We start from the raw sequence: 25,825 nt of genomic DNA, 5'->3' as shown, positions 1-25,825 counted from the left end.
GGAACGCAGGTTTATGATCTGTAGTGATGACAAATACGGCAATGATAATATGACAGATCATCATGACAACACGCGACAATAGGAAAATAAATACGGCAACATCATGACAACACACGACAACAGTGTGAAAATATATACGGCAACATCATGGCAAGGCACGGCAACTTTATGACAAAATGTACGAAGGTACATCACATCCGACGACATCAGCATGGCAACAAATACGGCTGCAATATGAGAACAATTAGAGCATTAATCAACCTAATGATAAACAATAAACAAACAGGAATGATCAGAAATATGACAAATGCGGCATCTTTGTGTCGAACACCCTTGTATTGAGCACTTTTGAGTCGATCACCGTTGTGTCGAACACCTTTCTGTTGAACACCTTTGTGTCGAACACCGTTGTGTCGAGCACCTTTGTGACCGATACTGTTGTGTCGAACACTCTTTGTAGCGTTTGTGTCGAACCTACGGATATCTTGAGGTGAAAGTGTGATCCCTGAGCACTTTGACCTTTTAATCAACAGTTTGTAGTTGGGTCGAACCTAGAAAAACCCAAGTACATCATATTTACGCGGGTCAACTTCGACACAAGCTTGTTTGTATTACATTTAACATAATACATCTATTTAAGAGACTATATACATGAAGTATCGGAATACAGTTACATTGAATGCATTTCCGTTGGGTTGTGAGTGCAGTTCCTTCGAGTATTGGCATTTCGAGGTTAGTTTTAATAATAGGAATAAACAGTGAACTACGTGTATTACGAACACCGTTATAACAAACTAACGGGTGTTTCGATGCAATTTAGTCGTCCAACGAACTAGGGTTACAACGCTTGACATCAGTGATCTCTTTAGGGCTGGGACGGGTGGATATTGAGTTGGACCCTGGTACCAGTCTCAATATAGGGACACGTTATGATCATGTTTTTAATAGATTAAACAATGTAATATGTTATTCTTTCATGATTAAATTGTGTATTGCCTTTGAAGATTTAGACATTATTGACAGACAACTGTTTTGAATATAAAACATGTTTAAGAAACTGAAAAAGAAAGAAAGAAATTAGCCTCCAAGGTGAAGAATGTATTGCCATTTCTTACAAATTCGATGTCAAGAATTGACATATCGGGAATCCGAGTAGGGTAGTTTAATAGGGCAGTGGGGTACCCGGGTTGAAGACTTGGACCTTCCCAACCCTAGATCCCTTTGTGTTCGAGTTGTTCACGTATGTCTTGTATTTGAGTCTGTCCTAATGTGTTCGTCGGTATTGTAACAGTCTTAGCTGAACCCTAGCAGGAAGCAACTGTACGAATGATAAAACCGTCTGAATACTATCAACCGTCTTAGATCAACACGGCGATCCCTGTAGCTGAGTTATTAGTGTCTATCTGTTGGCGCATTTGGACTGGAAGCCATAGCGGTGGTCTCAACGTCATGATATTTCAAGCTCAGAGTCGACAACATGGCTTAAACAACCTGCCAGACTTTTTCTAAGCTTACCTAATGGACACTTTGGCCTTGGCATGTGGCGTTCTACAACTTGTCGACTGTTGCATTCAAGGCTGTGGACGCTTTTATGCTTTCTGTAACAAAGCAAGTCTAAATCTGTTCAATGATAATAACAAAGCATAAAAAGTAATTAAAATACTGACCATATATCGTCGTTTTTATTTTGTCCAGAGACTAACATGGTATTCTCACAGATCCCATCGTTATAAATCTATTTAAATGAATTGCTAATGACTGGTTTGCTGATAAATTGTCAGTGATGTTGCTTTATAAAACATTAATACTATCCAGTCTTGACTACACATGCCAAATGTCATATTTCCAAACTTGACCCTTTCTCTCAAAGGCTTTGTGAATCTGGGTGGTGCCTTTGGAACTACTCAGTTCTGTCTCCTGTGTGAAAGCGTAGAAATGTCTCTCGGTATTTGTCGTGAGGTTGCGTGTGTTATATATTATCTCAACGTAAACTCTGAAATTTTAAAAGTACCAGAATTGAGCTACCGATATCGGTAATGACTGGGTTGAGTATGTGATTTGGGACTATTCACATGCCAAGGTGCCTCTTGGTTTGAGTGTTCAGAATCTTGTTGCTAGGCATGGCTTTTAGAGTGCAATCCAGTTGATTCCTTTGTACCTCCAGATACTGAAACTCTCATACTTGGCTGCATCTGAAACCAAGATTTCTTATGATCTGATATCAACTATGTACAAAAGCATGGGTCCAAAATCAGTGTCATAAGTCAAGTCAACTGAGTTTTATTGAATCAAAGGCCATCTGCCCATATACAAGTTTACACATGCACAATGTTCGAAATTTGTAGACTCAGTGGAAATCACAAAAACATATAACATTCGTTTAACAATTGGTGGTAATCCGGAGAACTTAGTGAGGTAAATGTGACAATCCATTTAACAAGTTATTTCTTAGGTCCAGTCCATGTTTTACAAAGAGAGATAATCTAAATATTACATCGATAGGAAGCGCTCTGGTATATATGTAGTTCGTAATTCAGCATAATAAGGACATTCAAAAGTAAAATGTATTTCGTCTTCTATAGCAGAGTTACATAATGGACAAATTCTTTGCTTTCTTTCAAGTGATATGTTCCGTCCATAATTAATCATTAGTTTTGACTACCCAAGTCTATATTTGATATATATATTTCTTAGGTTACTATTTGTTAAAAACAGATACATATTTTTCTGACTCTAATAAAGTTTTAAACGTTTTGTACACTGTCAGATGATAACGTGAACTGTTTTCTAAGTGGGATTGCCATCCTACGTAGAACATATATGTATTGCTACTTTACGAAAATCATTTAGAAATAGGTATAGATCGCCAACAGATTGAGTAAGCCAAACAAATCCGTAACCATGCGAAAATAGCATTGTCCTCACATGCGAAACCCATGTAACCTTACCGATGCTGTCTTGATGAATAAGCATGTTATAGACTATTTTCGGAAGCCGATGATCTGGCATATGGATGATACTAAACCAGTATCTTAGACATTTTATTTGCGAATTTATATAAAGTGGGTATCTTCCACATTCTCCATATATCATGTTATTTGGAGTTGCTAATCCATCACAAAGAAACTTTTTACATGCCAGTAAGGGGATTCTTTCTATGCATTCAAATCTTTGGTAACCCCACACTTCGGATCCATACAATAAAAGTGGCTGTATTTGGGTGTCAAATAATTTGAAAAATATAGCAGGTGTAGTAACTCTAAGTTTATGCGAAATCGACATCATATTAAGTAAAGCTCTTTTCCCTCAAACATTATACCAAGATATCTATAACCATTAATTAATTCGTTATCCATTTAAGTACCATCTCTCTTTAAAAGTCAAAGGGCCTCCCTTTCTGAAAGCAATAATTTCCGTCTTATCTAAATTTACAGATCCATTCTTTAGTGTATTTATCTAATACATTCGACTGATTTTTGTAGGCCAATAACTGTATCAGAAAGTAAAATAACATCATCAGCAAAAAGGAGCATAAGGATTTCTAGGATGTCGGGATACATCTGTACACCATGCTTACCATTACTTGGAATTACATGAGATAATTCGCTAATAAAAAACAAAAATAAAAGCTATATATCAGGATATATAGGACACATTTTACTAATGGCTCAAATGATTCGGAGGTGGTGGGATAGTCTAATGGTTAAAGTGTTCGCTCGTCGCACCGAAGGCCTTGGTTCGATTCCCTATGTGAACTCCATTTCTGGCGCCCCCTCCGTGATATTGCTGGAATATTGTTGGAAACGGCATAACACCCAATTCACTCACTCAATTCGACACTGGTTCTAACTTCTGAAGCATGCTGAATTTTATACCTCAGCTGAAACTAAGTGACCATCTCTCGGCTGTTGAACTGATAACTATTCTTGAATCTATAAAGGTAGGGTAATGAATAATAAGGTATACTTACTCACTTCATAGCAGCTGTAATGACACTCGAATCTGGTATCAAAGGTCCACGAAGTGACATTGCATGTGAAATTATAGAGCTTGACATACACCGTTCAAAAAGGTTAGTGACGCAACAGTGTTTAAGGATGCAAAGATATCAAGGTAGTCTGAGTGTAGGAGCATAAAGCAATGGGTAATTCATAAGATCTACTAGAATGTGTGAAAGTGAACCAGTACCATTTTAACGTTAACTTTCGAATACCGCCCAAAAGTATATCTCAAGAACTGCACGTGCAGTTGTGCTTTTTTCACTAACCCCAGCTGATGGTGGCTAAGAAATCGAATCCATGTGACAGATCGAATTGTGCCAGTGTACGTTGTTGAACGTGGTGAAAATGTCGAAAGCACAACGTCAAAATTCTACTAGTCTCCCGAAAACAGGAGCCACACAACAAGGCGTTGTCAACAACGTTGGTGTTTCCAGACAAACCATGCCTCACCGTTGTGAAACAGTGATTCTGGCTCGCGGTGGTCACACACGATACTGACCCCCTCCTTCATCAGAGACTTGGGGACTGTGAACATATTGAAAACCACCAACCTTGTGATTCATTTGTAAGCATGAATATCGTGCCTTTTACTGCTGTACCATTGAAATAAATCAATCTGATACTGTACACGTGTCGAGTTCAACTGCATGCATATGCGATAGCAAACAGATTGGTAACGATACTGGAATTCAGACGCCAGCCAAACAATTTCAACTCCATTTGTGTTAAAAATTCACCTCGAGCTAGCAATAGTTGTGACTTGCTGGGATTGCTCGCGGACACATAAACACAGACTGCCCTTCTGTAAACTGAAATCGAACGATTTGTCAACGACAGAAACGTCTGGAAGTCATGAAACACTGTCGACTATCGCTTACAGCAGTGTCAGTGATAAATACATGTATGTACACAATGTAATGAAATACACCCGAGTGAAACATTATTTAACTCAATGCCCTGGACCCACAATCATATCAGACTAAATTTAAGAAGTGTATCACTTAAGAAAGAATTCAAAGCATTATTTCTCACCCATACATATTTTATGGACCATTTCATATTAGACCTTCTGACTACATTGTGAATTGGATATATTATTATGACAAAAGTATAATATGGGCGTAAATTTGTATCTACTTTAAACCATCCTTACATTTTCCAACTTGTTTGATTGTCTGATTTGCTTTTTATGGAATTACTCATTTTTCAGAAATGACATACCGATTGCTCACGGTTATGAAATATAAACCAAATTATGAAGCAAAATAGTTAATCGTCTCATGTCCATTATATACTCCGCTCTTATTTAAATTTATCTGACGTTTTGGGCGCGAATAAAGCTTTAATAGCCTTCAAAAGACCATGTCGCCATAAACCCAAGTACCAAAGCACAGTACATTCATATTATCCTGGCCAAAGCAAACGAAGCGTCGTAAAATCTCCTTCCGTTGTTCCTGACGTTTCAAGATAAAATTGGGTGAGTGAGTGAGTTTGTTTTTACGCTGCTTTTCCAGCAATATCACGGCGGGCACAGTCTAAGTAAACCTAGCAGAAGGTCGCGTCAGGTAACCTTTGAGCGACCAGTGACCGTCCAATGAAACGCGTGACGGATAAATAGATTTAACCAATCAGACAACGGCTACTATTTAGGGATCGGAGGGACTTTAAAAATATTCAGTTCACTGACACAGATCTCTCCACAATCAAAAATCCGCATATAACACAGTTATTTGACCTGCAGTATATACGCTTTGGGGTTTCAGCTGACATCGTTACCATTACCTAATATTTCCGCAAGCTGACATCCTTGAATATTGCCAATAACACTATTTTCAGCGACTGGTTGTACGTACGCCGTGTGCATAACCAGTTTGCAGTTTGTGTTCATATCACCTCTGGCATTCCAGCCTAAACATTACCATAAAACCATTAAACTTTTATTTCGGTAAAATTTCCTGCCCAAGTATTTAAGCAGGTATGCAACTCAACACACCCTCTCCCAGAAGGGAATAGTCTGATACGCGAACCATTCCAGCTGAAGAAACTCATCCTGTTTAAGACCATTTTGTGTCTATCTTATCATCCGGAAGAAAAAAAAACCCACTCGTCTTTCCGTATCACGGGCAGAAATAATTCCGAGATGTCAATATGTTATCATTTTCAATCAAATATTTCTTCCGAAATCAGGCAATTACGTCATTGCGCTTCTTTCGTGTCGTAAATGATTGAAATGTTTTGATATAGATTCGTGCAGTGTCTGATTGAGATAGCACAGCAAATGTTGCACGTCATGGTGTGAAAAGTTATCGGTTTGGATAGGATGGTGTTACTGTGCGTATTTCGTGAAGCTGTAGGAAGGCAAAAACAACCCGGTGATGGAATTAATAAAAAACACACCCATCTTTCTCCGAGTCTGGTATCGGTGAAATGTCTTCTTGTAATCAAAATTGCCAGTTTCTAAACACGCTATCATCAATGTTACTCATCTACTAACAGACTTTTTTGTTTGATATTATGTAATGGATTCAAGATTTCACACATTTCGAAAAGCTAAATTCCAAACACTGTTTTTACAAATCAGCCTCCCGGCCTTTAGCCGACAGTGACTGTCTGCATGCATCATGAACATGTATGGATTTCTTGAGATGTGTACTTAGTACAACGACCATTCTTGTATATTCAGTTTATCGATTAAGAAGAGCTTACACTGAAAAATGCTGTGACAATATCCCACTAAAGGTTGAGAGAGAGAGAGAGAGAGAGAGAGAGAGAGAGGGAGAGAGAGAGAGGGAGAGAGAGAGAGTTTATTGACTTTAAAATATCTGACCACTTGTGTATGATCTATTGATTATTGAGAGAGAGAGAGAAAGAGAGAGAGAGAGAGAGTTTATTGACTTTAAAATATCTGACCACTTGTGTATGATCTATTGATTATTGAGAGAGAGAGAAAGAGAGAGAGAGAGAGAGAGAGTTTATTGACTTTAAAATATCTGACCACTTGTGTATGATCTATTGATTATTGGGAGAGAGAGAGAGAGAGAGAGAGAGAGAGAGAGAGAGAGAGAGAGAGAGAGAGAGAGAGAGAGAGAGAGAGAGAGAGAGAGAGAGGTGTAATTGTAATGGGGGGTGGGCATGACGTACCAGCATGTACTAGTATATGGATGCATGAACGAGTGGCTCCCCGCCTAGGCGTTTCAGAAACATCTGGCCATGTGTTGGAACCCAAATTGACCGTATTTCTTGGTTTGTCAATAGCTTTTGGATTTCTCCATTCACACATCCCAATCACACTTGCCAAGTCGTGATGTAATTGAACTACTTTCAGAACCCAACCCACGTGTTGCAATACCAGGGCCTGTTAGGTCTAATGAACACCCGACATAAACAACATTGGAAATATCGGTTAATGACTCTTGATCTGTCGATATGAACTCTAAATATAACGTATCCATGCTTTTATGGATGCGATAATATTCTTTATATCATCTCGTATATCACGAAAGGCAGCCACAGGGCAAGGGATGGCTTCTTTGTCACTAGTGTTGGTGCTATGATAGTGTGTTTTTATCGAGATTAAAATAATCCATTCGGATTGTCTCGCGTGAAAATATTCGCAAATAGTTGTACATATCATTTGTTCCACTTATAACCTGCTTATTGTTACATGTCAGCGCCGAGCCGCACGTAATTGGCGTCGCGTTTATTTGTCACGAAATATGTGCTCTTTTATTATTTTTTGACACGACAGTTTGTTTGTCAATGTGTGTGTTTTCGACGTGACTAACGCATAAGAAAGGCGTCCTCACCGCGATTACACTGACGATGCGATTTCAGCTGAAACTGCTTGATAATCAATGTTTTATTTCACAGGCTGTGCACAGCAATAACATTAATTATTACTCTACTGTCAGAAATAGAAAAAAAACCTGGTTACCCTTTTTTCAGCTGTTACTCTGTATCCCTAAAATTTACACAATTGTAAATAGCATATGTCGAAAAAAACCACATCGGCTAAGTGGGCGTTCAGTGGGATGCGTAATATGATAATTTTATATAAAAAAAGCACGATTGTTTAACGTGAAAACGGGCTAAAGTTAGAAAACATACGAACTACTGCTGAAAACAACACATCAAACAATGGAGGCCAGTCAGGTCGCCAAGACAGGTATGACGGCGGACCGTCGACTCACTTGGCATTAAATGCACGTGCTGTCCACAGGCACAAGGGGTCATGTCAAAGATTTTTATGCGTTTTCGTGAATATGTGTCTACTGGTTACCTTATCTTGGCTGACATCTCCAACCCCTAGCCCGAACAGTCTGCGACACCACCCGTCCTGGTTTTGCTTTTGAGACGACCCCTCCTACCTTTTTCTTTTATAGTGATAGCGAAACTCCGTGGTCGCTACATCCTAATAGTTTCAGTTTAAGGTTACTTTTTTAACGTCTGTTATGTTCAGTTTAAGGTTACTTTTTTATCGTATGTTATGTTCAGTTTAAGGTTACTTTTTTAACGTCTGTTATGTTTATTTCTGCACACATAATATATATCCTCCGTTAAATTCATTCTTTCCCTTTGTCTATCTCCCTCCCACTGAGACTAGTTAGGTCAAACTTAGTTTAACAGATAGTTCACACTTTCGGTTCTTATATTTACTACCTAAATGGTATATATAGATGCGGGGCGGTAGGGTAGCCTAGTGGTTAAAGTTTTCGCTCGTCACGCCGAAGACCCGGGTTTGATTCCCCGCATGGGCACAATGTGTTAGGCCCATTTCCTGGTGTCCCCCGCCGTGATATCGCTGGAATATTGCTAAAAGCGGCGTAAAACTAAACTCACTCACTCACTATATATAAATGCGAAAAAAACCCAAACATATTTGTTTTATATTTCCAACCGAACTTTAATGATAAGCATCTAGGTATTGCGGAAGCGACGCTTTAACTACAGTGTGCGAAGTTAATCCAGCATTCGTGGTTGGTTTTGAAAATATGCAAATTACCTTTTTATCAATGTTGTGTCAGGTTTCAAATAAATGCCCAAACTTAGGTCTTAGATGAATACATCAGTGAAATAAACAACATCAAGAACAACAACAAACAACAACAAGGGGACGAAAAAAAAAACACAAACAAGAAAACAACACCACCACCCCCTAAAAAAAATAAACGACAAAAAAACAAAACAAAAACAAAACAAAAACAACAACAACAACAAACAAACAAAAACAAACCCAAAACAACCAAACAACAACAACAAAAATGAAAAAAGAATACCACAACTACTATATCGGCATGATATCCAGACAACTGGACAGCCGTGTCACGAACTCCATGTCACTGTGGCACTCCGTCACAGACCCAGTCCAGTTGACAAGATTCTTCCGCAGCTCACGGAACGCCTAAACACCTAACTGCCGATTTTGTGTTTGTCAGCTTATATGTTGATGATGCATTGATGATGCATTGATGATGCATTTGGCATTAATCAGCGTCAGTGCTTCGACAGGAGCGTTAAGGTAAAATACGATACCGACGTTGGACATTATCTAGATCAGATACACCGTAACATTAAGCCTTTGATTACAGATAATCGCTTCTCAACAAAATAGTTGGCAGTTTTATAGTTATGCGAGCAATTATGCAAGCTAATTTTACAAATTAACGCTGTAAAGCTTGTAGAGCGACAGACAACACATACAATACACGCTATAAACGTGATGACTACCGACAGCGGGGATTTATAGGTGCGTTCTTATTGTGCTCTGTCACATCAAATACTGCCCGAAGAATGTCGCATATCAAATACTATTTAAAACAGTGCACCATACATTATTTCAGTTGATGTTATATTCCCTGAAGCGGATGGCAACAGTTTGGAACGGCGAATTTGGTTTTAAACGTAGTTCGTGACGGCATCGTTTATCTATGTTTTTTATGCGAGGTGAGGTCTTTTCACCATGTAAATAGCAGTGATTTGTAAATGAATTGTGGATGGTTATGCATTCATTCGCTACAGTGGTCATTGCAGACAAATATCCCTAAAACACTCATTGCTTGCGTCAAGACTTCATGCTGTTAATGGCTTGTTGAAACACACACAAACACACACACACACATATATATATGCATATATATATCCACGTTTTAAATATTTTAAATATTTTTATTATTATTAAACATATTACTGTTGTAGTTACCGTTCCTCTTATTGTGTGTTTACAACATTAATGTAATGGATAGGCATGTTCATCTCTATGAAAAAGGAACAAAGCTTAAAATCTTATCCCAAAGGAGAATTTGAGGAGGTGTAAGGTAGCAACTGGGGCGGATATGCGTTTTAATGATAAAATGAATCACGGCGTATTTTGAAAATTCATCCTATGATCACAGTGGGAATACCAAGAATGGAATTTACACTTTCTCCATTTTTAGGGAATCGCCATGGACATTCGACTGAATTGAATTGTCACAGTGTCTAGTGCTGTACCTGGGTGGTCAAATACGGCGGTCAAACGTCACTGTCCCCCCTACTTATTTTCTGGAGAATTTGCTGTTTCCTGTTGATTTGCGCGCTAGTTTCCATGACATTGCCGAGGTGTGGTTCTCACAAACCTAGAAACTTCATGAGACGGACCAGGATTCAACCCAACGGTCACTGATATCAGGCGGGCAAACGGCCGCAACTCTGCACAGTGAAATGTTGTGCCTTCGACGACTGATTGATCTTTTGTTTTAATTTAACGTCAGTGTTTTCAATTATTGTGGTTCCTTTCGAAATACGTCCATGCCGTAAAGGTGGGTTATTGAATAGTCTGACAATTAATTTGTTACTGTTACGTACTTCCACATAATTCCTAGGGCGGTGGTACAAATTAGTGGTTAAGCGTTCGCTCGTCCCGCTAAAGGCTCGGGTTCGATTCCCCACATGGGTACATGGATGGTGGAATAGTCTAGTGAAAGCGTTCACTCGTCCCGATAAAGGCCCGGGTTCGATTCCCCACATGGGCACATGGATGGTGGAGAATAGTCTAGTGGTTAAAGCGTTCGCTCGTCCCGCTAAAGGCTCGGGTTCGATTCCCCACATGGGTACATGGATGGTAGTGAATAGTCTAGCGGTTAAGCGTTTGCTCATCACGCCGGAGGTCCGGGTTCGATTTCCCACAAGTGAATTATTTCCAATGTCCCGTGATATATTGCCGGAATGTTGCTAAAGCGGCGTAAAACCTCTCTCACTCACTAATTCCAAAAGTGAAGTAAGTATAGTTATTGTACTTTATCGAATATATTCATTGATATAGTAAATGAAGGAAATCGATAGCTGCTTAAAACATATAAAAAACACAACTAATAATTGTCAATGTTTAATGAGGGCAAGGGGTATTTTGTAAAATAAAACTTGCTATTTTAGAATGCATACATTTACTCTGTGAACGGCCGTATGCATCTGAAAAGATCGGTCAAAACGTTCCATGTCTCGAGATTCAAGGATCCCCAACGGCCGTGGTATAAACATGATTCCTGCTGTACGCCCTACATGTCTAATGGGAGTATGGTCACTGACAGACTTCAACAAAAGACGTGTTTGTTTACTCTGTACAGGGAAGCAGAGCAAGCTTCTGGAATTTTTGGTGCGCATGTTCGTAGACCAACCGGCGCTAAAGGTTTCTAGGTCAAGGGTGTGTTATATTTCAAACTTAGCTGTTTTCACATTCTGTAAATACTTTGTGGTCTCTTCGTACCTGATGCCAATCGGTTTGCAACTGCGGAACGAAATATCCTCATTCAAATAATGTAAAAACATTATCTGGTTTCCCGGAGGTGAAAGCATTGAAATATGAAATAAGAACTCGAATAACGTCAGTGGCCTGATTAAATCTGAGAACATGAGAACATACAATAACAAAATTATAATGAACAAAACCATTACAGGAACGACCACAACCGCAACCACAACCACAACCACAACAACAACATATTCTAGAAAGGTCACATGTATCATAGTGATCTTAAGTGCCAATCGTTGCCGTGCAGAGTTGTGCGCCTTTGGCATGCCTGGATATGAAATTTATTAGCTTGAATATCTGATAATGATTCCGTTTTGTTGTATATTTTAAAACCACAGGCACTAAATAAACGAATCGTGCTCTTCATTATTTTACGCAACAATATTATGTAACTCAATAATGTATTATTTGACAGCTTATCAGGGTTAAAATTGGCTTTCAGCCTACCATGCTTGTCGTAAGAGGCGACAAACGGGATCGGGTGGTAAGGCTCACTGACAGGAAATATGCGTAGTGCGGCGTTAAAGGTAAACTATTGCCAAACGTTAACGAATTGAATCGTCACTAACGAATTGAATCATTCAATGGTAAAAAGACTCTTTGCGTAACTTTAACTATGGTCACGCATCTGCTTATACTCATAACGCAAATATATTAAAGCGTTGCCCTACAGGATAAGTTTAACATAGAGACCCTGAAACAAATACTACTATACTCGGGGATCGTAGGGGATCTTCATTTTTTTTATTTGCGATTAAAAATATTTAGGAGATTTATCGGAGTCAATCAATGTTGATAATGGTATTATTGAATGTTTTGAGAGTACATAACCATTTGCACTTCCTTACAACCATAGTTATTTGGAATGTAGTCGCTTTTGAAAGATGATTTGTGTATGGCATGAAATTTGCATGTATACTATTTTCATTTTGAAACTATAGTCATTTTGAACGACTATAAACAAACACTAACAAATGTGTGGTGCAAGATGATTGTCAAATTGGTGTTCTAAGTGATTTCGTGACCTTCTTGAAAAACGTCAAAATCAAGAATGGGACCCCATGCACGTGTATGGAGGTACTGCGTTGTGCACGTGCATATCATGCGTTGTGTTTAGCTGTGGTAATTGAGGGAAATGGTGGTGCGTTCATAAGATGTCCGTTATTGAAACGTTTGTTAACATTTACACTTCCTATCCAAATTGAAAGTTCATTATCCTCTCCTTTTTTGAAGAGTATATATCCAAGAGAGCTCATGGCAGCCCACGAATATGTGGAAGTCTGTATAGCCAAATGAAGAAGGTCTCTTGTCTTGGCCCATTTCCATGATATTTTGTGATTATAATTTATAAACTGACATTTTTTGAAAAAAACAAACAAAATTCTGAGACTAGATGTTAGTCTACAAAAGGATGTAGACAACATGTTCTTTAAAAACATAATATTTATTGTCCAAGTTATGTTACTTTTTCACATTACCTTATTCAGTTGTTTTTTTGCGGGGGCATATTGTTTTCAAAACTATTCCAAACATAATTCCGCACAGAACACACGCACCCCAATACCCACCCACAGTCAAAATTGATGTCCCTCAGCTGGTCAACGTATATACCCACTGTACCAACAGAGGGCTCTGGCATAATAACCAAGGATGGCGGAATAGCTGAATGTAAGATTGGTGAAAACTTCAACTAGAGACACCCGTGAAGATCCGGGTTAGAATTGGTCTTCACTAACGCGCATGCTTGTGCTAAACGGCGACCATCGGGATCGGGTGATCAAACTCTCTGGCACATGCCATCGGTTCCCATTTGCGAAGAGTGATGCTCGAGCTGTTGATCACTGGATTGTCTGCTTGAGACTCGATTATTTACAGGCCGGTGACATACCAACGAAAACAACAAACCAACCAACTCAACAGAATGGCTACCGTTCTCGCCTGCAGCTATGTACACCATCCATCACAGATGTAGGTCAAAGAGTAAGAAGTTAAATTTTGTATAAACATTGCGCGCTTAAGGCGTGAAGTGCTTAAACTTATGTGGAGGCTCGGTTAACCTATCTGATGTAGACATGTCTTCTATGCCGACTGACGTAACTTATACATGTTTAACGTCATGCCAGATTGACAAGAACATATTAATTACACCAAAAACATTATTTAAGAGATGCTTCACAGTTTCTTTCCAAAACACCGTTTCTTTCCAACCTCTTCTTGAATCGTCTGTGTGTAGAGTTTCTCCGCTCTTTAACGTCGCACTATACGAATCTAGTGACTGAGAGCATGAACATCGAGTTGCTTATTCGATGACATGCATCGTTTTGACAGAACTCTGTGTTAAGTACCGAGGTGAAACGTTTTGGAATTAGAAGTTGTAAGAAATCCGAATGAAAAAAAGAGAAATATTACCTGACCCAGGGTGAGGAGATGCCATGCCGCAGTAAAGCATGAATACCCTACTCTGACACATTATACTGACCCCGAACAGACCAGTTCTTGTTTTTCCTATAAATGCCGAGCGCCGACAGGGAAGGACAAGTAGCATATTCTAACGTCTTTTGGTATAATGCGGCAGGGAACAGAACACGCGACATTCCGCTCACCGGGCGGACGCGCTAACTAGTGCACCCAGGAGGAGGTCCCTGGCAAAGGGTAGCACACAGGATGGGGACACCAACTGTTCCATATGGTGGCTGATTTGAGCCAAATCAGCCACCATAGTTCCATCCCCACTTTTGAAATTTTTGTCTGGGTTGTTTGTTTGTATTCTATAATGAGATATAACAGAAAATAAACGATACATACGTTAAACCTTATCTCCCACAAGCTGCTATGGGTTGTATGATAGCCTAGTGGTCAAAGGATTCGCTCGTCACGCCGATGGCCGGGGTTCGATTCCCCTCATGGATGCAATGTGTGAAGCCCCTTTCTGGTGTTCGACGCTGTGATATTGCTTTTATTGCCATGGATAAAAACATACCCACTCACTCACGCACATGCTGCTAACCTTTGACATCATATCAACGTCACCATTCACTCACCAATAAGCTCACAGTGGTGTCGCTGAAGGTCGCGTCCAGAGGCATTGTTGTTCAAATATTAAACTGTCCGTCGGTCAAAAAAACGTTTAGCTCTACACATCCTTAACGCGTATGGCTATTTCGAACTCTTGGTCCACGTGTATGAACACAATATATAGCAAAAGCCACAAATCTTGCAGGAAACGACAGGTTTAGAAAATTATGTAACAATTTTATTCACAATGATAACTTTTTTACAACATGAAGAGAAGTACATGTATATGTATATGTATACATTTCAACATCAATATAAAATAGTATAAAACAAATATTACATAAAACAAATGTTACATAAAGATGATTTGTGCATTTATCTCCCTTCTGCATACATACTAATTCATATTTAACAGAATATAAACAAACAAATAATTTCCTAAAATGTCAAAACAAAATTTACCCTTAAAAAGAAAAAAATGTTTGTTCGTAAAACGATTTTAACCGATATCCTTTGAGAAAGATTGGCTCTAGTGTTTGCTTTCCCCAGTAAAGAAACCAGCTACATAATGGCGGCCAATGTTCCTAATGGGTTTGCCAAAGCATATGATACTGACGCTATGCACGACCGACATTCTTGATTGTGTTGTGTCTACTAGTTCCGTCATCATTGACGTCATAATTGAAAGGCATCTCCCACACGTACAATCAATTACCAATCCCGCTTGTTCACGAACCGTTAAAGAATAATACTGCCAACAGACGTCTCAGTTGTCAAAACTAATTTTCAGCATCCTTCATCTCCATAAACAGATCACTAAGATGCCATCAACACTTGACCCCAAACACACATTATACATACAGCTCAACTTTTGGTAGGGACATCCCTATGCATCCAGATGGTGGTTGATTACGAAGTCGTGCCAAGTTTTCTACTTCATTGACATAGACATAAGTACTCTAAACAAACTTAAAAGAAACACGACCTAGAGGTGCATATTCAACGCGATCGACAGCATTACTTAAAGGTTATGCATCACATTATAGAAAAGAAATCCCATAACACAATTTAGACTTTATCATTTACATTAAGTTATTATTTACATCTACACACGTAATTCTTTAAACTTAATCCATAACGTACGAAATAACGACGTATGAGTGTTTACACGCCCGGTAGTTTCGTATTCACAGGAAATGTTGATTCTACTGTCTACGTCAAAGATCTTGACACATGCTGAACACTTGACATATGTGTACGTACAGGAGCAGGCTTGTACCATCAGATTTCAAAATGTCTAACAACTGTTGAATTGCATGTTGTCTATAATTTAGCGATCTGGTCACTGCAAAGACGGTTCCTAGTGTGTTTAATTCATCCAATTCAAGGTTGATACCACATAAGCCTACAACCGTTAGGGTCTAAGGAACTTAAAGAACACCCGGTGCTTTCATTCGACATGACCCATTAACCATTGTAAATGAAAACTAATGGAGTGTTCTTCAACTTTCAGAGTTGTGTATACCAGGCATGTTTGATATGTTTAAAGACGATGCAACCTCATCCTGGACACTTCATGTATATGCATGCTGCATATACCTCAACCGACAACTCTCATATACCAATTACTATCTTAAGTCGTGCGCTCAACACATAAACCAGATTCAATAATAGCACCAGCCTATATAACCTAGGCAAGACTAAAGTTGTGCATTTATGTGTATCACTTCTAAATGCCATTCTAATACCTTATATAACCTGGGTGTATATGATGAAGTAACGTTGATATAGCATGGCTGCGGTTCAGTTATATCACGGTATGTCAACGTTGTGTTGAATGTCAGAAGGAGGCTGTGTCGCTCACTACTTTGGTGATACTGAGAACCCGCGACCAGGATCAGGTCAAAGCTAGGATTCCATAGCACGATCTGAGGATCATGGCGCGGCTAAGGGAGGTAAATCTGGTAAGCGAATTGCGGCGCCTTACAGCAATACATGAAGTAAGACTGCATCAAGACGTATTATCACAAATACACGTAACTGTCCTCAAGTTCTGTATCTGTACCCAGTATTCGGTATCCTTTAGCAAAGCACTGTGTGTTAGCCTTGTTGTCAACATCAACAGCATGCAGATATCTCCATGTAACGGGCTCTTGTAATTCTCAATCCTGGTTGATAATACCAGTTCCCTTTGGCACGGTCTACATGATACGCCAAGGTTAGAATGGAAATATACCTTGTGTATACTGTGTTCATAATCCCCCAGTCCCCCAGCCCTTCTCCCCATCACACCAGGGCTTCCTTCTGGTATGTCGGGTTGTCCGGGAACGTTAGCTCCCTCCCAACTCTTCATTAGGGTAACGACCACAACAGCAATTATGCGCGGTCGTGGCGAGCTGCTTGTATTTAAAGCACTATGTGACACAGCAAGAATGACGATGAAACTTCCAGTGGGCATCATTAGGCTGAACACCAGGCTACGGGTTACCGATGTTATAACGAGGTCGGCCAGGCGTCATGTATATGGTATATACATCTACAGCTGATGCGAGATGATTCAAGATGATGATTCATGATTCATGATTCAGCTTCAGATCATCGGAGTTTATGAGGTAAATCCTATCATCCAGCGTCTCAGTCGAGGTCATTTGTCCACCTTTCTGGTAGCTTCGTTTCAGATATGGCTATATCTTTCGCAGGGTTCCCTGCTGTGTGATGACGTCGTCCTCAGTTGTTGGTGTAGTTGTAGTTGGCGATGGTGTCTTCGATCCAGTCTTTGTAGTGGGCCACCTTGGTGTAGACGCCGGGGTACTGAAGGTCACCGCAGATGTAGCCAAGGGACACTATCCCCACCTGGTACCACTGGTCATCCTTCTCGCAGATGAACGGTCCCCCCGAATCCCCCTAAACAGAAAATATAATATGTCAACACTGGTGATAGGATGAGGCTTTGTTTAGACCTTCTCAGAGGCCGATATTCAAGAAGTCGTCACAACAATCACTGGTCATTGTTTATGACAAAATTCTAACGTTTTAACGCTGTGACTTCTATTTCACGGACAGCCGTTTATTTTTTGAGTTTTTATAAATTAGTGCTGTTTAGAGTATACTGTTTACATTCGATATCCAAACACCTTAATGTTTAAGAAAATATTTCACATACAGCCCAATTTCATACAACGTACATTTTTCTCCAGTTTACCTGGCAAGGTAGCGTCGAATTTCATAAAACATCCTGTAGCAGAAGCGATTTGTTTATTTGCTTGTTTTGTTATAAAATATAGTTTGTAACTTGTATGTAACCAATGCCAAAGAGGACAAAATATCCAAAGATACGTTTCATGTGACTGGTATTTCGCACTCAGCAACCCAGTGATCAACAGCATGAACATCGACCGTCGCAATGGTGATACTATGACGTGTCCATCACGTATGCGAGTCTGACCACCCGATTCCATTTTGTGGTCTTGTACGACAGGCATGGATTGTTGGAGATCAGTGCTAACCCATATCTTCACGGGTTAACGAAAAAAAAGCCGAAAGTTGCTCAGATTATCTGTTCTTTTGTACGGGTATTACATGTCTGAATGTACAAATATTGTGTGTTTGCGCTCAATATTCAATCAAACAGTTAATAAAAGTCCACTCACATAGCATGCATCTTGACCTCCCGTCTCGGTTGCTGCACAAAACACCGAGTCGTCCACCCGGACGACCGTTCTTGCCATATGATCTTCCGGAAGTGCGTTATACTTGTCCCGGCATGCATCAGGATCCATTATCGGCAGGAAAGTCATAAATGGTAGTTTTGTTCCCGGCGTTTCTGAAATTTCGAATACAGGGACCAATTTTATCCGAGATTCCACAGTGTGTATGATGCAAACATATGCTGCAAATATCCGAACATATATTAACGATCTCCACATAACGTAGTCTCGTGTATGGAGAACTTCGTACTGTTATTTTCGTTTGACGTTATGGATAATTTCAGTGGGCTCCAAATAATCGATTTGTGGGAGTGTCGTCTCCTCTAAATTATCACAGTATTCGTAATGACACGTGAATGTTACAGGGGTAATCAGCACCTCTCTCCTCACCTGTCGTGTCCTGCCCCCACCCTGAGACGATGCACCTTGAGCCCGTGGGGAAGTCCCCGACCCTGTCGAGACACACCAAGTTGACGTAGTCGGACAGCACTGCCGGTCGCTTCAGTTTCAACAACGCTATGTCGAACAGGATGGGGTCGTTGCCAGAAACTGTAATACCATAAATGGACAGGTTAGCTTATACTCAGTTGTCGTTGCTCTCTGTATAGAAATCATCTGTTAGCGCCCATGTAAACTTAAAAAAAGTGAAAGGTGTGTAAAAGAGTAAGGTTTCAGCAATATTTCAGAAATATCAGGGCGGGGGCTCTAGATATGGGCATCACGCATTGTACCCATATGGGGAATCGAACCTTGGTCTTCAGCGTGACGAGCCTCCAGGCACCCCCACCCCACTTTTGTGAAGAGCGGTGTAACAGCAGAAGCGATAAAAGCTAGAGTCGCCACACATATGTATAGGTTCGACCCTGCTCTTTGGGGAGTACCCAAAATGGTGTTCTCATGGAATTCTTACACAAAATATAAAACATATATAGAATTGCTGACCGTGGTCTCATATAGGCACTTTGCATAAAAAAACCCAAAACACACGACCTGTCTTTTTTTAGTTTCAGGAAGGAATTAACAACGCGGAGAGGAATCATTTCTTAAATAACTTCGTTACTTTTCACTTTCTATTGCCAAAGTGGATGTTGCAAAAGACAATTGCGATATGTGATTATGCTTCACTGGTGGGATAAACTAAACTCCTGACTCATCGTTATTGCCAATGGAGTTTAGTTTTGGTTTTGTATTGTTTGTTGTTTAAGGTAAGTAAGTAGTTTTATACACAGTGATTCTGAAACTGATTTCGTCATCTTAAATCTGTTAACTGTTATCATTTCAATTTTCGGTAGATCATGAGTAGGATAAAGTCTTCAAATAAAGGATATTGTGTGTATCAACACTTGTTTTAAGGTATAAGGTGTACCAGTGACTTACTTGTAAAGTTCGGATGCCTCGTAATACTCTCTACTTCCATCAGTTGTTCTGTGCCGTCGGCGGAGCTCTGGTCATGTTCTCCCAGAGCCACGCGCCAGTTGGCGGGATCATCTAGACCACTGAACACATGAGGACTGGAGAGAGAGAAGAGAGATGTCTTACTATGTTTGCCTTCTCATCGAGACACCTATTTGCACAAATATAATCAAATACACATAAAATGAAACATATTATTTTTAATAAGAAGTTACAACGGCTTAAACCAGTGACGCAACACCCCCGGTGTGTGCTGACAAAACAAACTGAGCGATGAGGGTAGCCTTGTGGTTAAAGCGTCCACTCGTCACACGGAAGACTCGAGATCGATTCCCCATATTGCTACAATGTGTAAAGACCATCTGGGGTGCCTCTTTAAAGGACATTGCGGCATAAGTCGGTGTAACTGAACAGTCAGCGGCATGTGACTGTGACGAAAGATTCATGTTTGTTTCTACGTACTCAAAACAGTGGGCGGCAGATAGGATCCATTCCCTGCCGATGAGGCTGGCGCCACACAGATGCTTAAGGCCCGAAGAGTTGGTGAAGTTGTGCCACTTGAGGAAGTGCATGGACACCAACCAAGGCCAGTCGCCAGGAGTCACGGGGTTACCGCCGACCACACGCTTCCGTCGGATCCCCGAAGTCTTCCTCGTTCGTCCACACTCGGCGAAGGTTCCTGTGACAGAAATATACAACATTCAGACCTGCGGTTTTATACTCTATTCACATTCAGTGTTCATGACAGTAGTCCAGCCGTCGTTTTGGCGTAACTGAAACCAGTGGTCATGAGTTCGAATCCAACATGTCGGATGTTGTCGGAACATGGGATCAGATGTTTTGGGACTCAGCTCTAGGATAGCCTAGTGGTTCAAGCGTTTGCTCGTCACCCCAAGGTGAATGAGAGTTAGTTTAGTTTTATGTCGCTTTTAGCAATACTCCAGCAATATCAAGCCAAAGGGGGATACCAGAAATGTGCTTCACACATTTTGCACATGTGGGGAATCGAAGGCTGAAAACCGGGGATTGATTCTTTACATGGGTAGAAGGTGTGAAGTCCATTTCCGGTGTCCCCCGCCATGATATTGCTGGAATATTGCTAAAAGCAGTGTAAAATCTAATTCACTTAAATGATTCGGCCTTTGTTTGAGCTGCCGAAGCATAAAACTGAACTCACACGTAACTCTAGACGTCATAGTCCACGTAGGTACCAATGCACTCATCAGGTATTTGGAGTAAACATGCATTTTTACAGGGCTTCTGCCAGAACGTACTGAAAATGCTGTACGTGCATCTTTTTTATTTGCCTTGTGTATACAAATACAAACTTGAGTTGTGTTTTCCTATGTATAACGCAGTCGCGTTCACGAATAAACAATATTCAAAATTCATACACCTGATTTAATATAACAATATTTTACCACTCATATATGTTCAATATAGTGAGAGAATCAGAGCGTGACTCATAATTCTGGAGTAAACACACAGGGTAAACAGAGTATGTTGCCAGCGTGTGTTCTGAAGAAACATGACGTTTCGACGGTACATATGTAAACCGGTGGTGAGCCATCTGGCTAATTGTCTAGTCTGCTGTTTAGTAGAGTCTAGACACAACAGTCATCGTTCTCTCTGTGGTCGGTCATGGGGAGCGTAATTAAACGAGGGCAAAACTGTAACTTCATCTTATTCAAAACAAAATCGTTGGTTCATCTGGTGAACTTTACTGCGTTCTGTGGTTTTGCCTTGTGTATGTTCTTGTGGTAACGTCAACAGCTTGTTTTGCAGATATTACCTGAGTACGACTATTTCACTTTCACTATTTCCGTTTTCTCCATTTACAGAATTCCTGATTGCTTTTCGCAAAAGAACGCAAACCAGTTTAAAGAAGAATTATTGCTTTCTTCCAGAGTGTTTTCGAACCAGAACGCGTGCCACGGAAATGATTTTTTTTTAATTATACCATTGAATGATTTTTTAAAAATTAAATGGATTGCAAATTAAGCAAAGGAGCGTAGTTTCAGAATATACACTTTAAATGGGGATAGATGATATTGGACAACAGTGAGCGAGTGAGCTTAGTTTTACATCGTGTCTTCGGTGTGACGAGCGAACGCGTTAAACACTGGGCTACCCCACTGCTAGTGGACAACAATGAACAAGTGTGGTTCGAGGTCGCTCTACCAGTATGCATTAAGAAATGAAACATTCAATGAGTAAAACATGCTGTTTAATGTGGTTTCTCAATATTTAAGCAATACCACGACCAAAAAGTATCTAACTTCCTGCCTTCACTCTCCATTTTCTCCAGTTGCACCGCATGGTTTATCAGTATCCGCGTATTGTCAGTATTTTACAGTACAATCCTAAATCTCTTCGTGTTCATTACAGATACCAGTCATTTAGAAGAAAGCAACGAACTGTTTCAGAATTGGCTGAATGTATGAAGCACAATGCTAAAGTTTTGAAAAGTTGCTCAAACTGAACATTCAAACTCTTGCAGAACTGTCGGTTTCCAGAGGTCGTATTCCTAACAGTCACTACAGGAAGAACAAACATGTAATTACAGGCACTGTACAGAATGCTCCGGGTCTTATGGGATTCCTTTAATGTTTCTATATTAGTAATATGATCGGCTGACAGCTTCTCATCAACATTCCCTTCGTAAAGCCACCGCACGTCATGCTGTCAGTCTAGCGCACTCGTCAAGGCTACAGGAAACCAGTTTTGATTGCGCTTCTTCGTAACAATTAAATCCGAAAGGTCATTACTTCAACTCAGAGCCATTGAAAGGTTCACATTTTCTCCAGCAGTACAAATCGGCATGTCGGCTGTCAGATTTGGGGAAAGGTTTTTTAACTGAAGACGTCCTTCAGAGGAACATTGTCAATCTCTCCAGCTCCGAAGACATCCGACTGCCATTATTCTCGACTGAAATAAGCAAGGGCGCGTTGCCCTTGAAGTACTTTATACCATATGTCTACAATTAAACATTTCTTGAGATGTTCCTGTAGTTTGGAAACAGGAATTGAATCCAACACAGTGCACGCGCGTAATGCAGTGTTTTGACCTCCGCTGCGAAAGTATGTATAGATATATGGTATTAGGGTGCTCTGGTGAATGGCGCACTAGTTCAGATTATGACGGCGGGAACAAAACCACGTGTTATCAAGATAAATATCCCGGGCTTATGGTAACATACCTATTTACAACATCGTACGTTCTACACAGGCCAATTTACCGTATTTCATTTAATAGCAAGATACTGCAGGAATTCCGGTACGCTGGGAATTAATTTTTACGAGGTCAAGGAGAGGGGATATAAAAGTACAGGCTCACCTTCTGTTAGTGTGGCATCTGAAAAGTAAAAAAGCTAAATGTTTAATATACAAACGTCATGCAGGAAACAGGACTGTGAGAATTTATATGTTCAAACATAAACTGAACTGGGTATTTGAATTTACGGACCATTTGAAAAGGTTAAAGATCACATATACTCTAGGGCGTGCAAATGCATGAGTCACTCACTACATCATTATAAATGTAACCCCGTCATTAAAACTGCTCATTTCGATCTTTAATTACCTTAAATCGACCTTTTTGACAACAGTGCACAATTCACAGACGCAAACGAAATTTCAACCAATCAGAGAGGCGCGTCTTCGTGACATAATGGTGGGTATAGATGTGAGGGTCTTTGCAGAATTCATCTACATTTTCGGGGCTAAAATATTTCGTTTACAACTTTGTACAAACCTTAAATCGCGACAACTGTTGTGAAAAATGAAACCTAAATGTTCTCACAATCTACTATCATTTAGTTTTGTCTCATGCCTTGCCTAGTTTCCGAGTTACAACCCTTGTTTTCATAGACGATTCTGTCAAAACCACTTGGTGTCGCTTGGATGTAATCCGTGTTAGGTGGTATAAACCTAGCAAGTGAAGAAATTTATCGCGCAGTATTTTCACTTCCACCTCGCTTATGTTATGTTACAGGTTGTGTCATGCAAACTCCTTTTGGCCATGGTTCAAATACATATTTATCTACTAGTAAAAAGTAGTTTTGATTTTCTAACTTGGTGAAAACAAACCATGATATCAATAACTCTATCGGACTTAGCCCGTGACTTCATGATTTTCAAAAATGGCGACGCCCTGTCTGAGGATAAATGCTATCTAAGTTTGTTTTCACCGACTTACAAAATCAAAATTACTTTTCACTGGTAGTAAAATATGTTTTTTACTGATGGACATTAGGAATTTACATGACATTGCTTATAGCATAATAATTTCACTTTTGGAAGCGAGGGGGTGGGGGTCGATATAATATTACTGACGATAATATTGCCACTTCGACCACAACCTCGCTTCTGAGGAAGAAAGCGTTATATTCATGCAAAATCCTTTTGAGCAGCAATGTGTAGTAAGCAGTCTCCATTTTCTATCCTGGAAGCGTGGTAGGGGCGAACCATCCGATTTAGTATACCACATGCTTCCACAACGCTCGTTTCGCACACACAAACAACCAATTTAAGCACAAACTACGGGGTCCAGTGACATAGTGACACCATCACCCGACCCCAAGGAGCAATTGACGGCAACCCGATATTTCGGCATGTCTTTGGTGACGACGAAAAATCAGCAAAATGACGAGCTTCCTACACATTTTCTATGCAACTAACTGAAAATCGTTCCTTCTATGACGTCACTGCAAAGGCTCTGGCGACAGACTTACGTAACCTGTCTGCGGTTTCGTTTGCGGGCGAGAGAGAAGCAGACGGCTTTTTAGCAACTTTTAAGCGCTTGGTATTAATGAACCACAACTTGTGTAAAGAAAAAGAATGGTGTTCCGTTTATGACTAACCAGAAGTCTTTCATATGCAGTGATAAAAGGAGTAAAAAACATTGAGTTTATTCGTTCTTTAAGAGCAAGGTGTAACGCTTGAGTCGGTACCAATGGGTATACGCGGTACTTGCGGTGCTAATATCATGTCAGTGTTCCATTTTCTACCTCCAGTGTCTTGGAAGGGAGTAAAACGAGCACCCCGAACTTCAACGTTTGGGTTAGGCATCGTACCTTGAACGACTGAAATATGTATACATTGCAACCTTTATTTCTTCGATGAAAATATATGCTATCATACTGCTTTCTTAATACTGAGACATGTATTGCATCACGACTTTATCACTGAGGGTAGGAGGAAAATATAGTTTCGTAACTTAAGTGTGTACCGTATCACGACCAACTGATCGAAATAGTATTGCGGGCTTACTGTTGAGATACATTAAACGCCGCCACCTTACTTCTGACGTATCTATCTCATGGACGTTCGTTTCTGTTATAGTCCTGAATACTTCCTACGGTTGGTTTAAAGGTTTCAAAAATAACAATGAAACTATTCTTACCACATCCGTATGGTTTGACTGATTCCAAGACGGTGTGACCGACAGGTGTGACCCTGACACATTGCGCCCGGACAGGTGTGTAGAAGGCTATCACAGACACCTGGCGTGGGGCATCCTCCGGGCTTCTGTACAACTGAAAGGAAAAAAGACCCGCTATTAATGGCAGCTATGGAGCTGTTTTTGACATCCTACCAGACCCTTCATAAATTGAAGTCGAAGAAACATGGTCATGTGAACTGCCCCACGTGTGTATGTTAGATTTTAAAGTTATGGGAGGTACGGATATGTAACGGAGGAAAACGGTTATGCCATGGCTCGGAGGGTGTCTGGAAATTGGGATTGGGGAATACCTCTTAATATTGTCAGTGTATTAGTTTCAAATAAAAACACTAAACGTCAAGTGGTAAGTGTGCATCGACCTTGTAAACACCCTGGAAATGCATGTCTTTATTCTCTAACGTTAAAGGGGCATAGTTTCATTTAAGCCATATTGCTATTAC

At 40.1% G+C, this 25,825-nt stretch overlaps 1 protein-coding gene across 1 annotated transcript in view; it reads right to left on the bottom strand.

Annotated features, from left to right (window-relative positions):
• Window positions 1-15,018: 15,018 nt before the first annotated feature.
• The window catches only part of LOC137284684 (uncharacterized), a 32,612-nt gene continuing 21,805 nt past the window's right edge, over window positions 15,019-25,825 (bottom strand). Inside the window, exons 6-12 of the mRNA XM_067816596.1 lie at window positions 25,326-25,458; window positions 23,259-23,276; window positions 20,385-20,601; window positions 19,887-20,020; window positions 18,900-19,058; window positions 18,453-18,625; window positions 15,019-17,706 (exon numbers count right to left, since the gene is read on the bottom strand). Of these exons, the coding sequence (XP_067672697.1) occupies window positions 17,530-17,706; window positions 18,453-18,625; window positions 18,900-19,058; window positions 19,887-20,020; window positions 20,385-20,601; window positions 23,259-23,276; window positions 25,326-25,458 (1,011 nt within the window). The 3' untranslated portion in view covers window positions 15,019-17,529. The remainder of the gene's footprint in view (window positions 17,707-18,452; window positions 18,626-18,899; window positions 19,059-19,886; window positions 20,021-20,384; window positions 20,602-23,258; window positions 23,277-25,325; window positions 25,459-25,825) is intronic.

Source organism: Haliotis asinina, chromosome 5, assembly GCF_037392515.1.
Source record: "Haliotis asinina isolate JCU_RB_2024 chromosome 5, JCU_Hal_asi_v2, whole genome shotgun sequence".
In the NCBI taxonomy this organism is placed as follows: domain Eukaryota; kingdom Metazoa; phylum Mollusca; class Gastropoda; order Lepetellida; family Haliotidae; genus Haliotis; species Haliotis asinina.
Note: the sequence above shows the minus strand (reverse complement) of the source record. Positions and strands in the feature narration are given on the sequence as shown.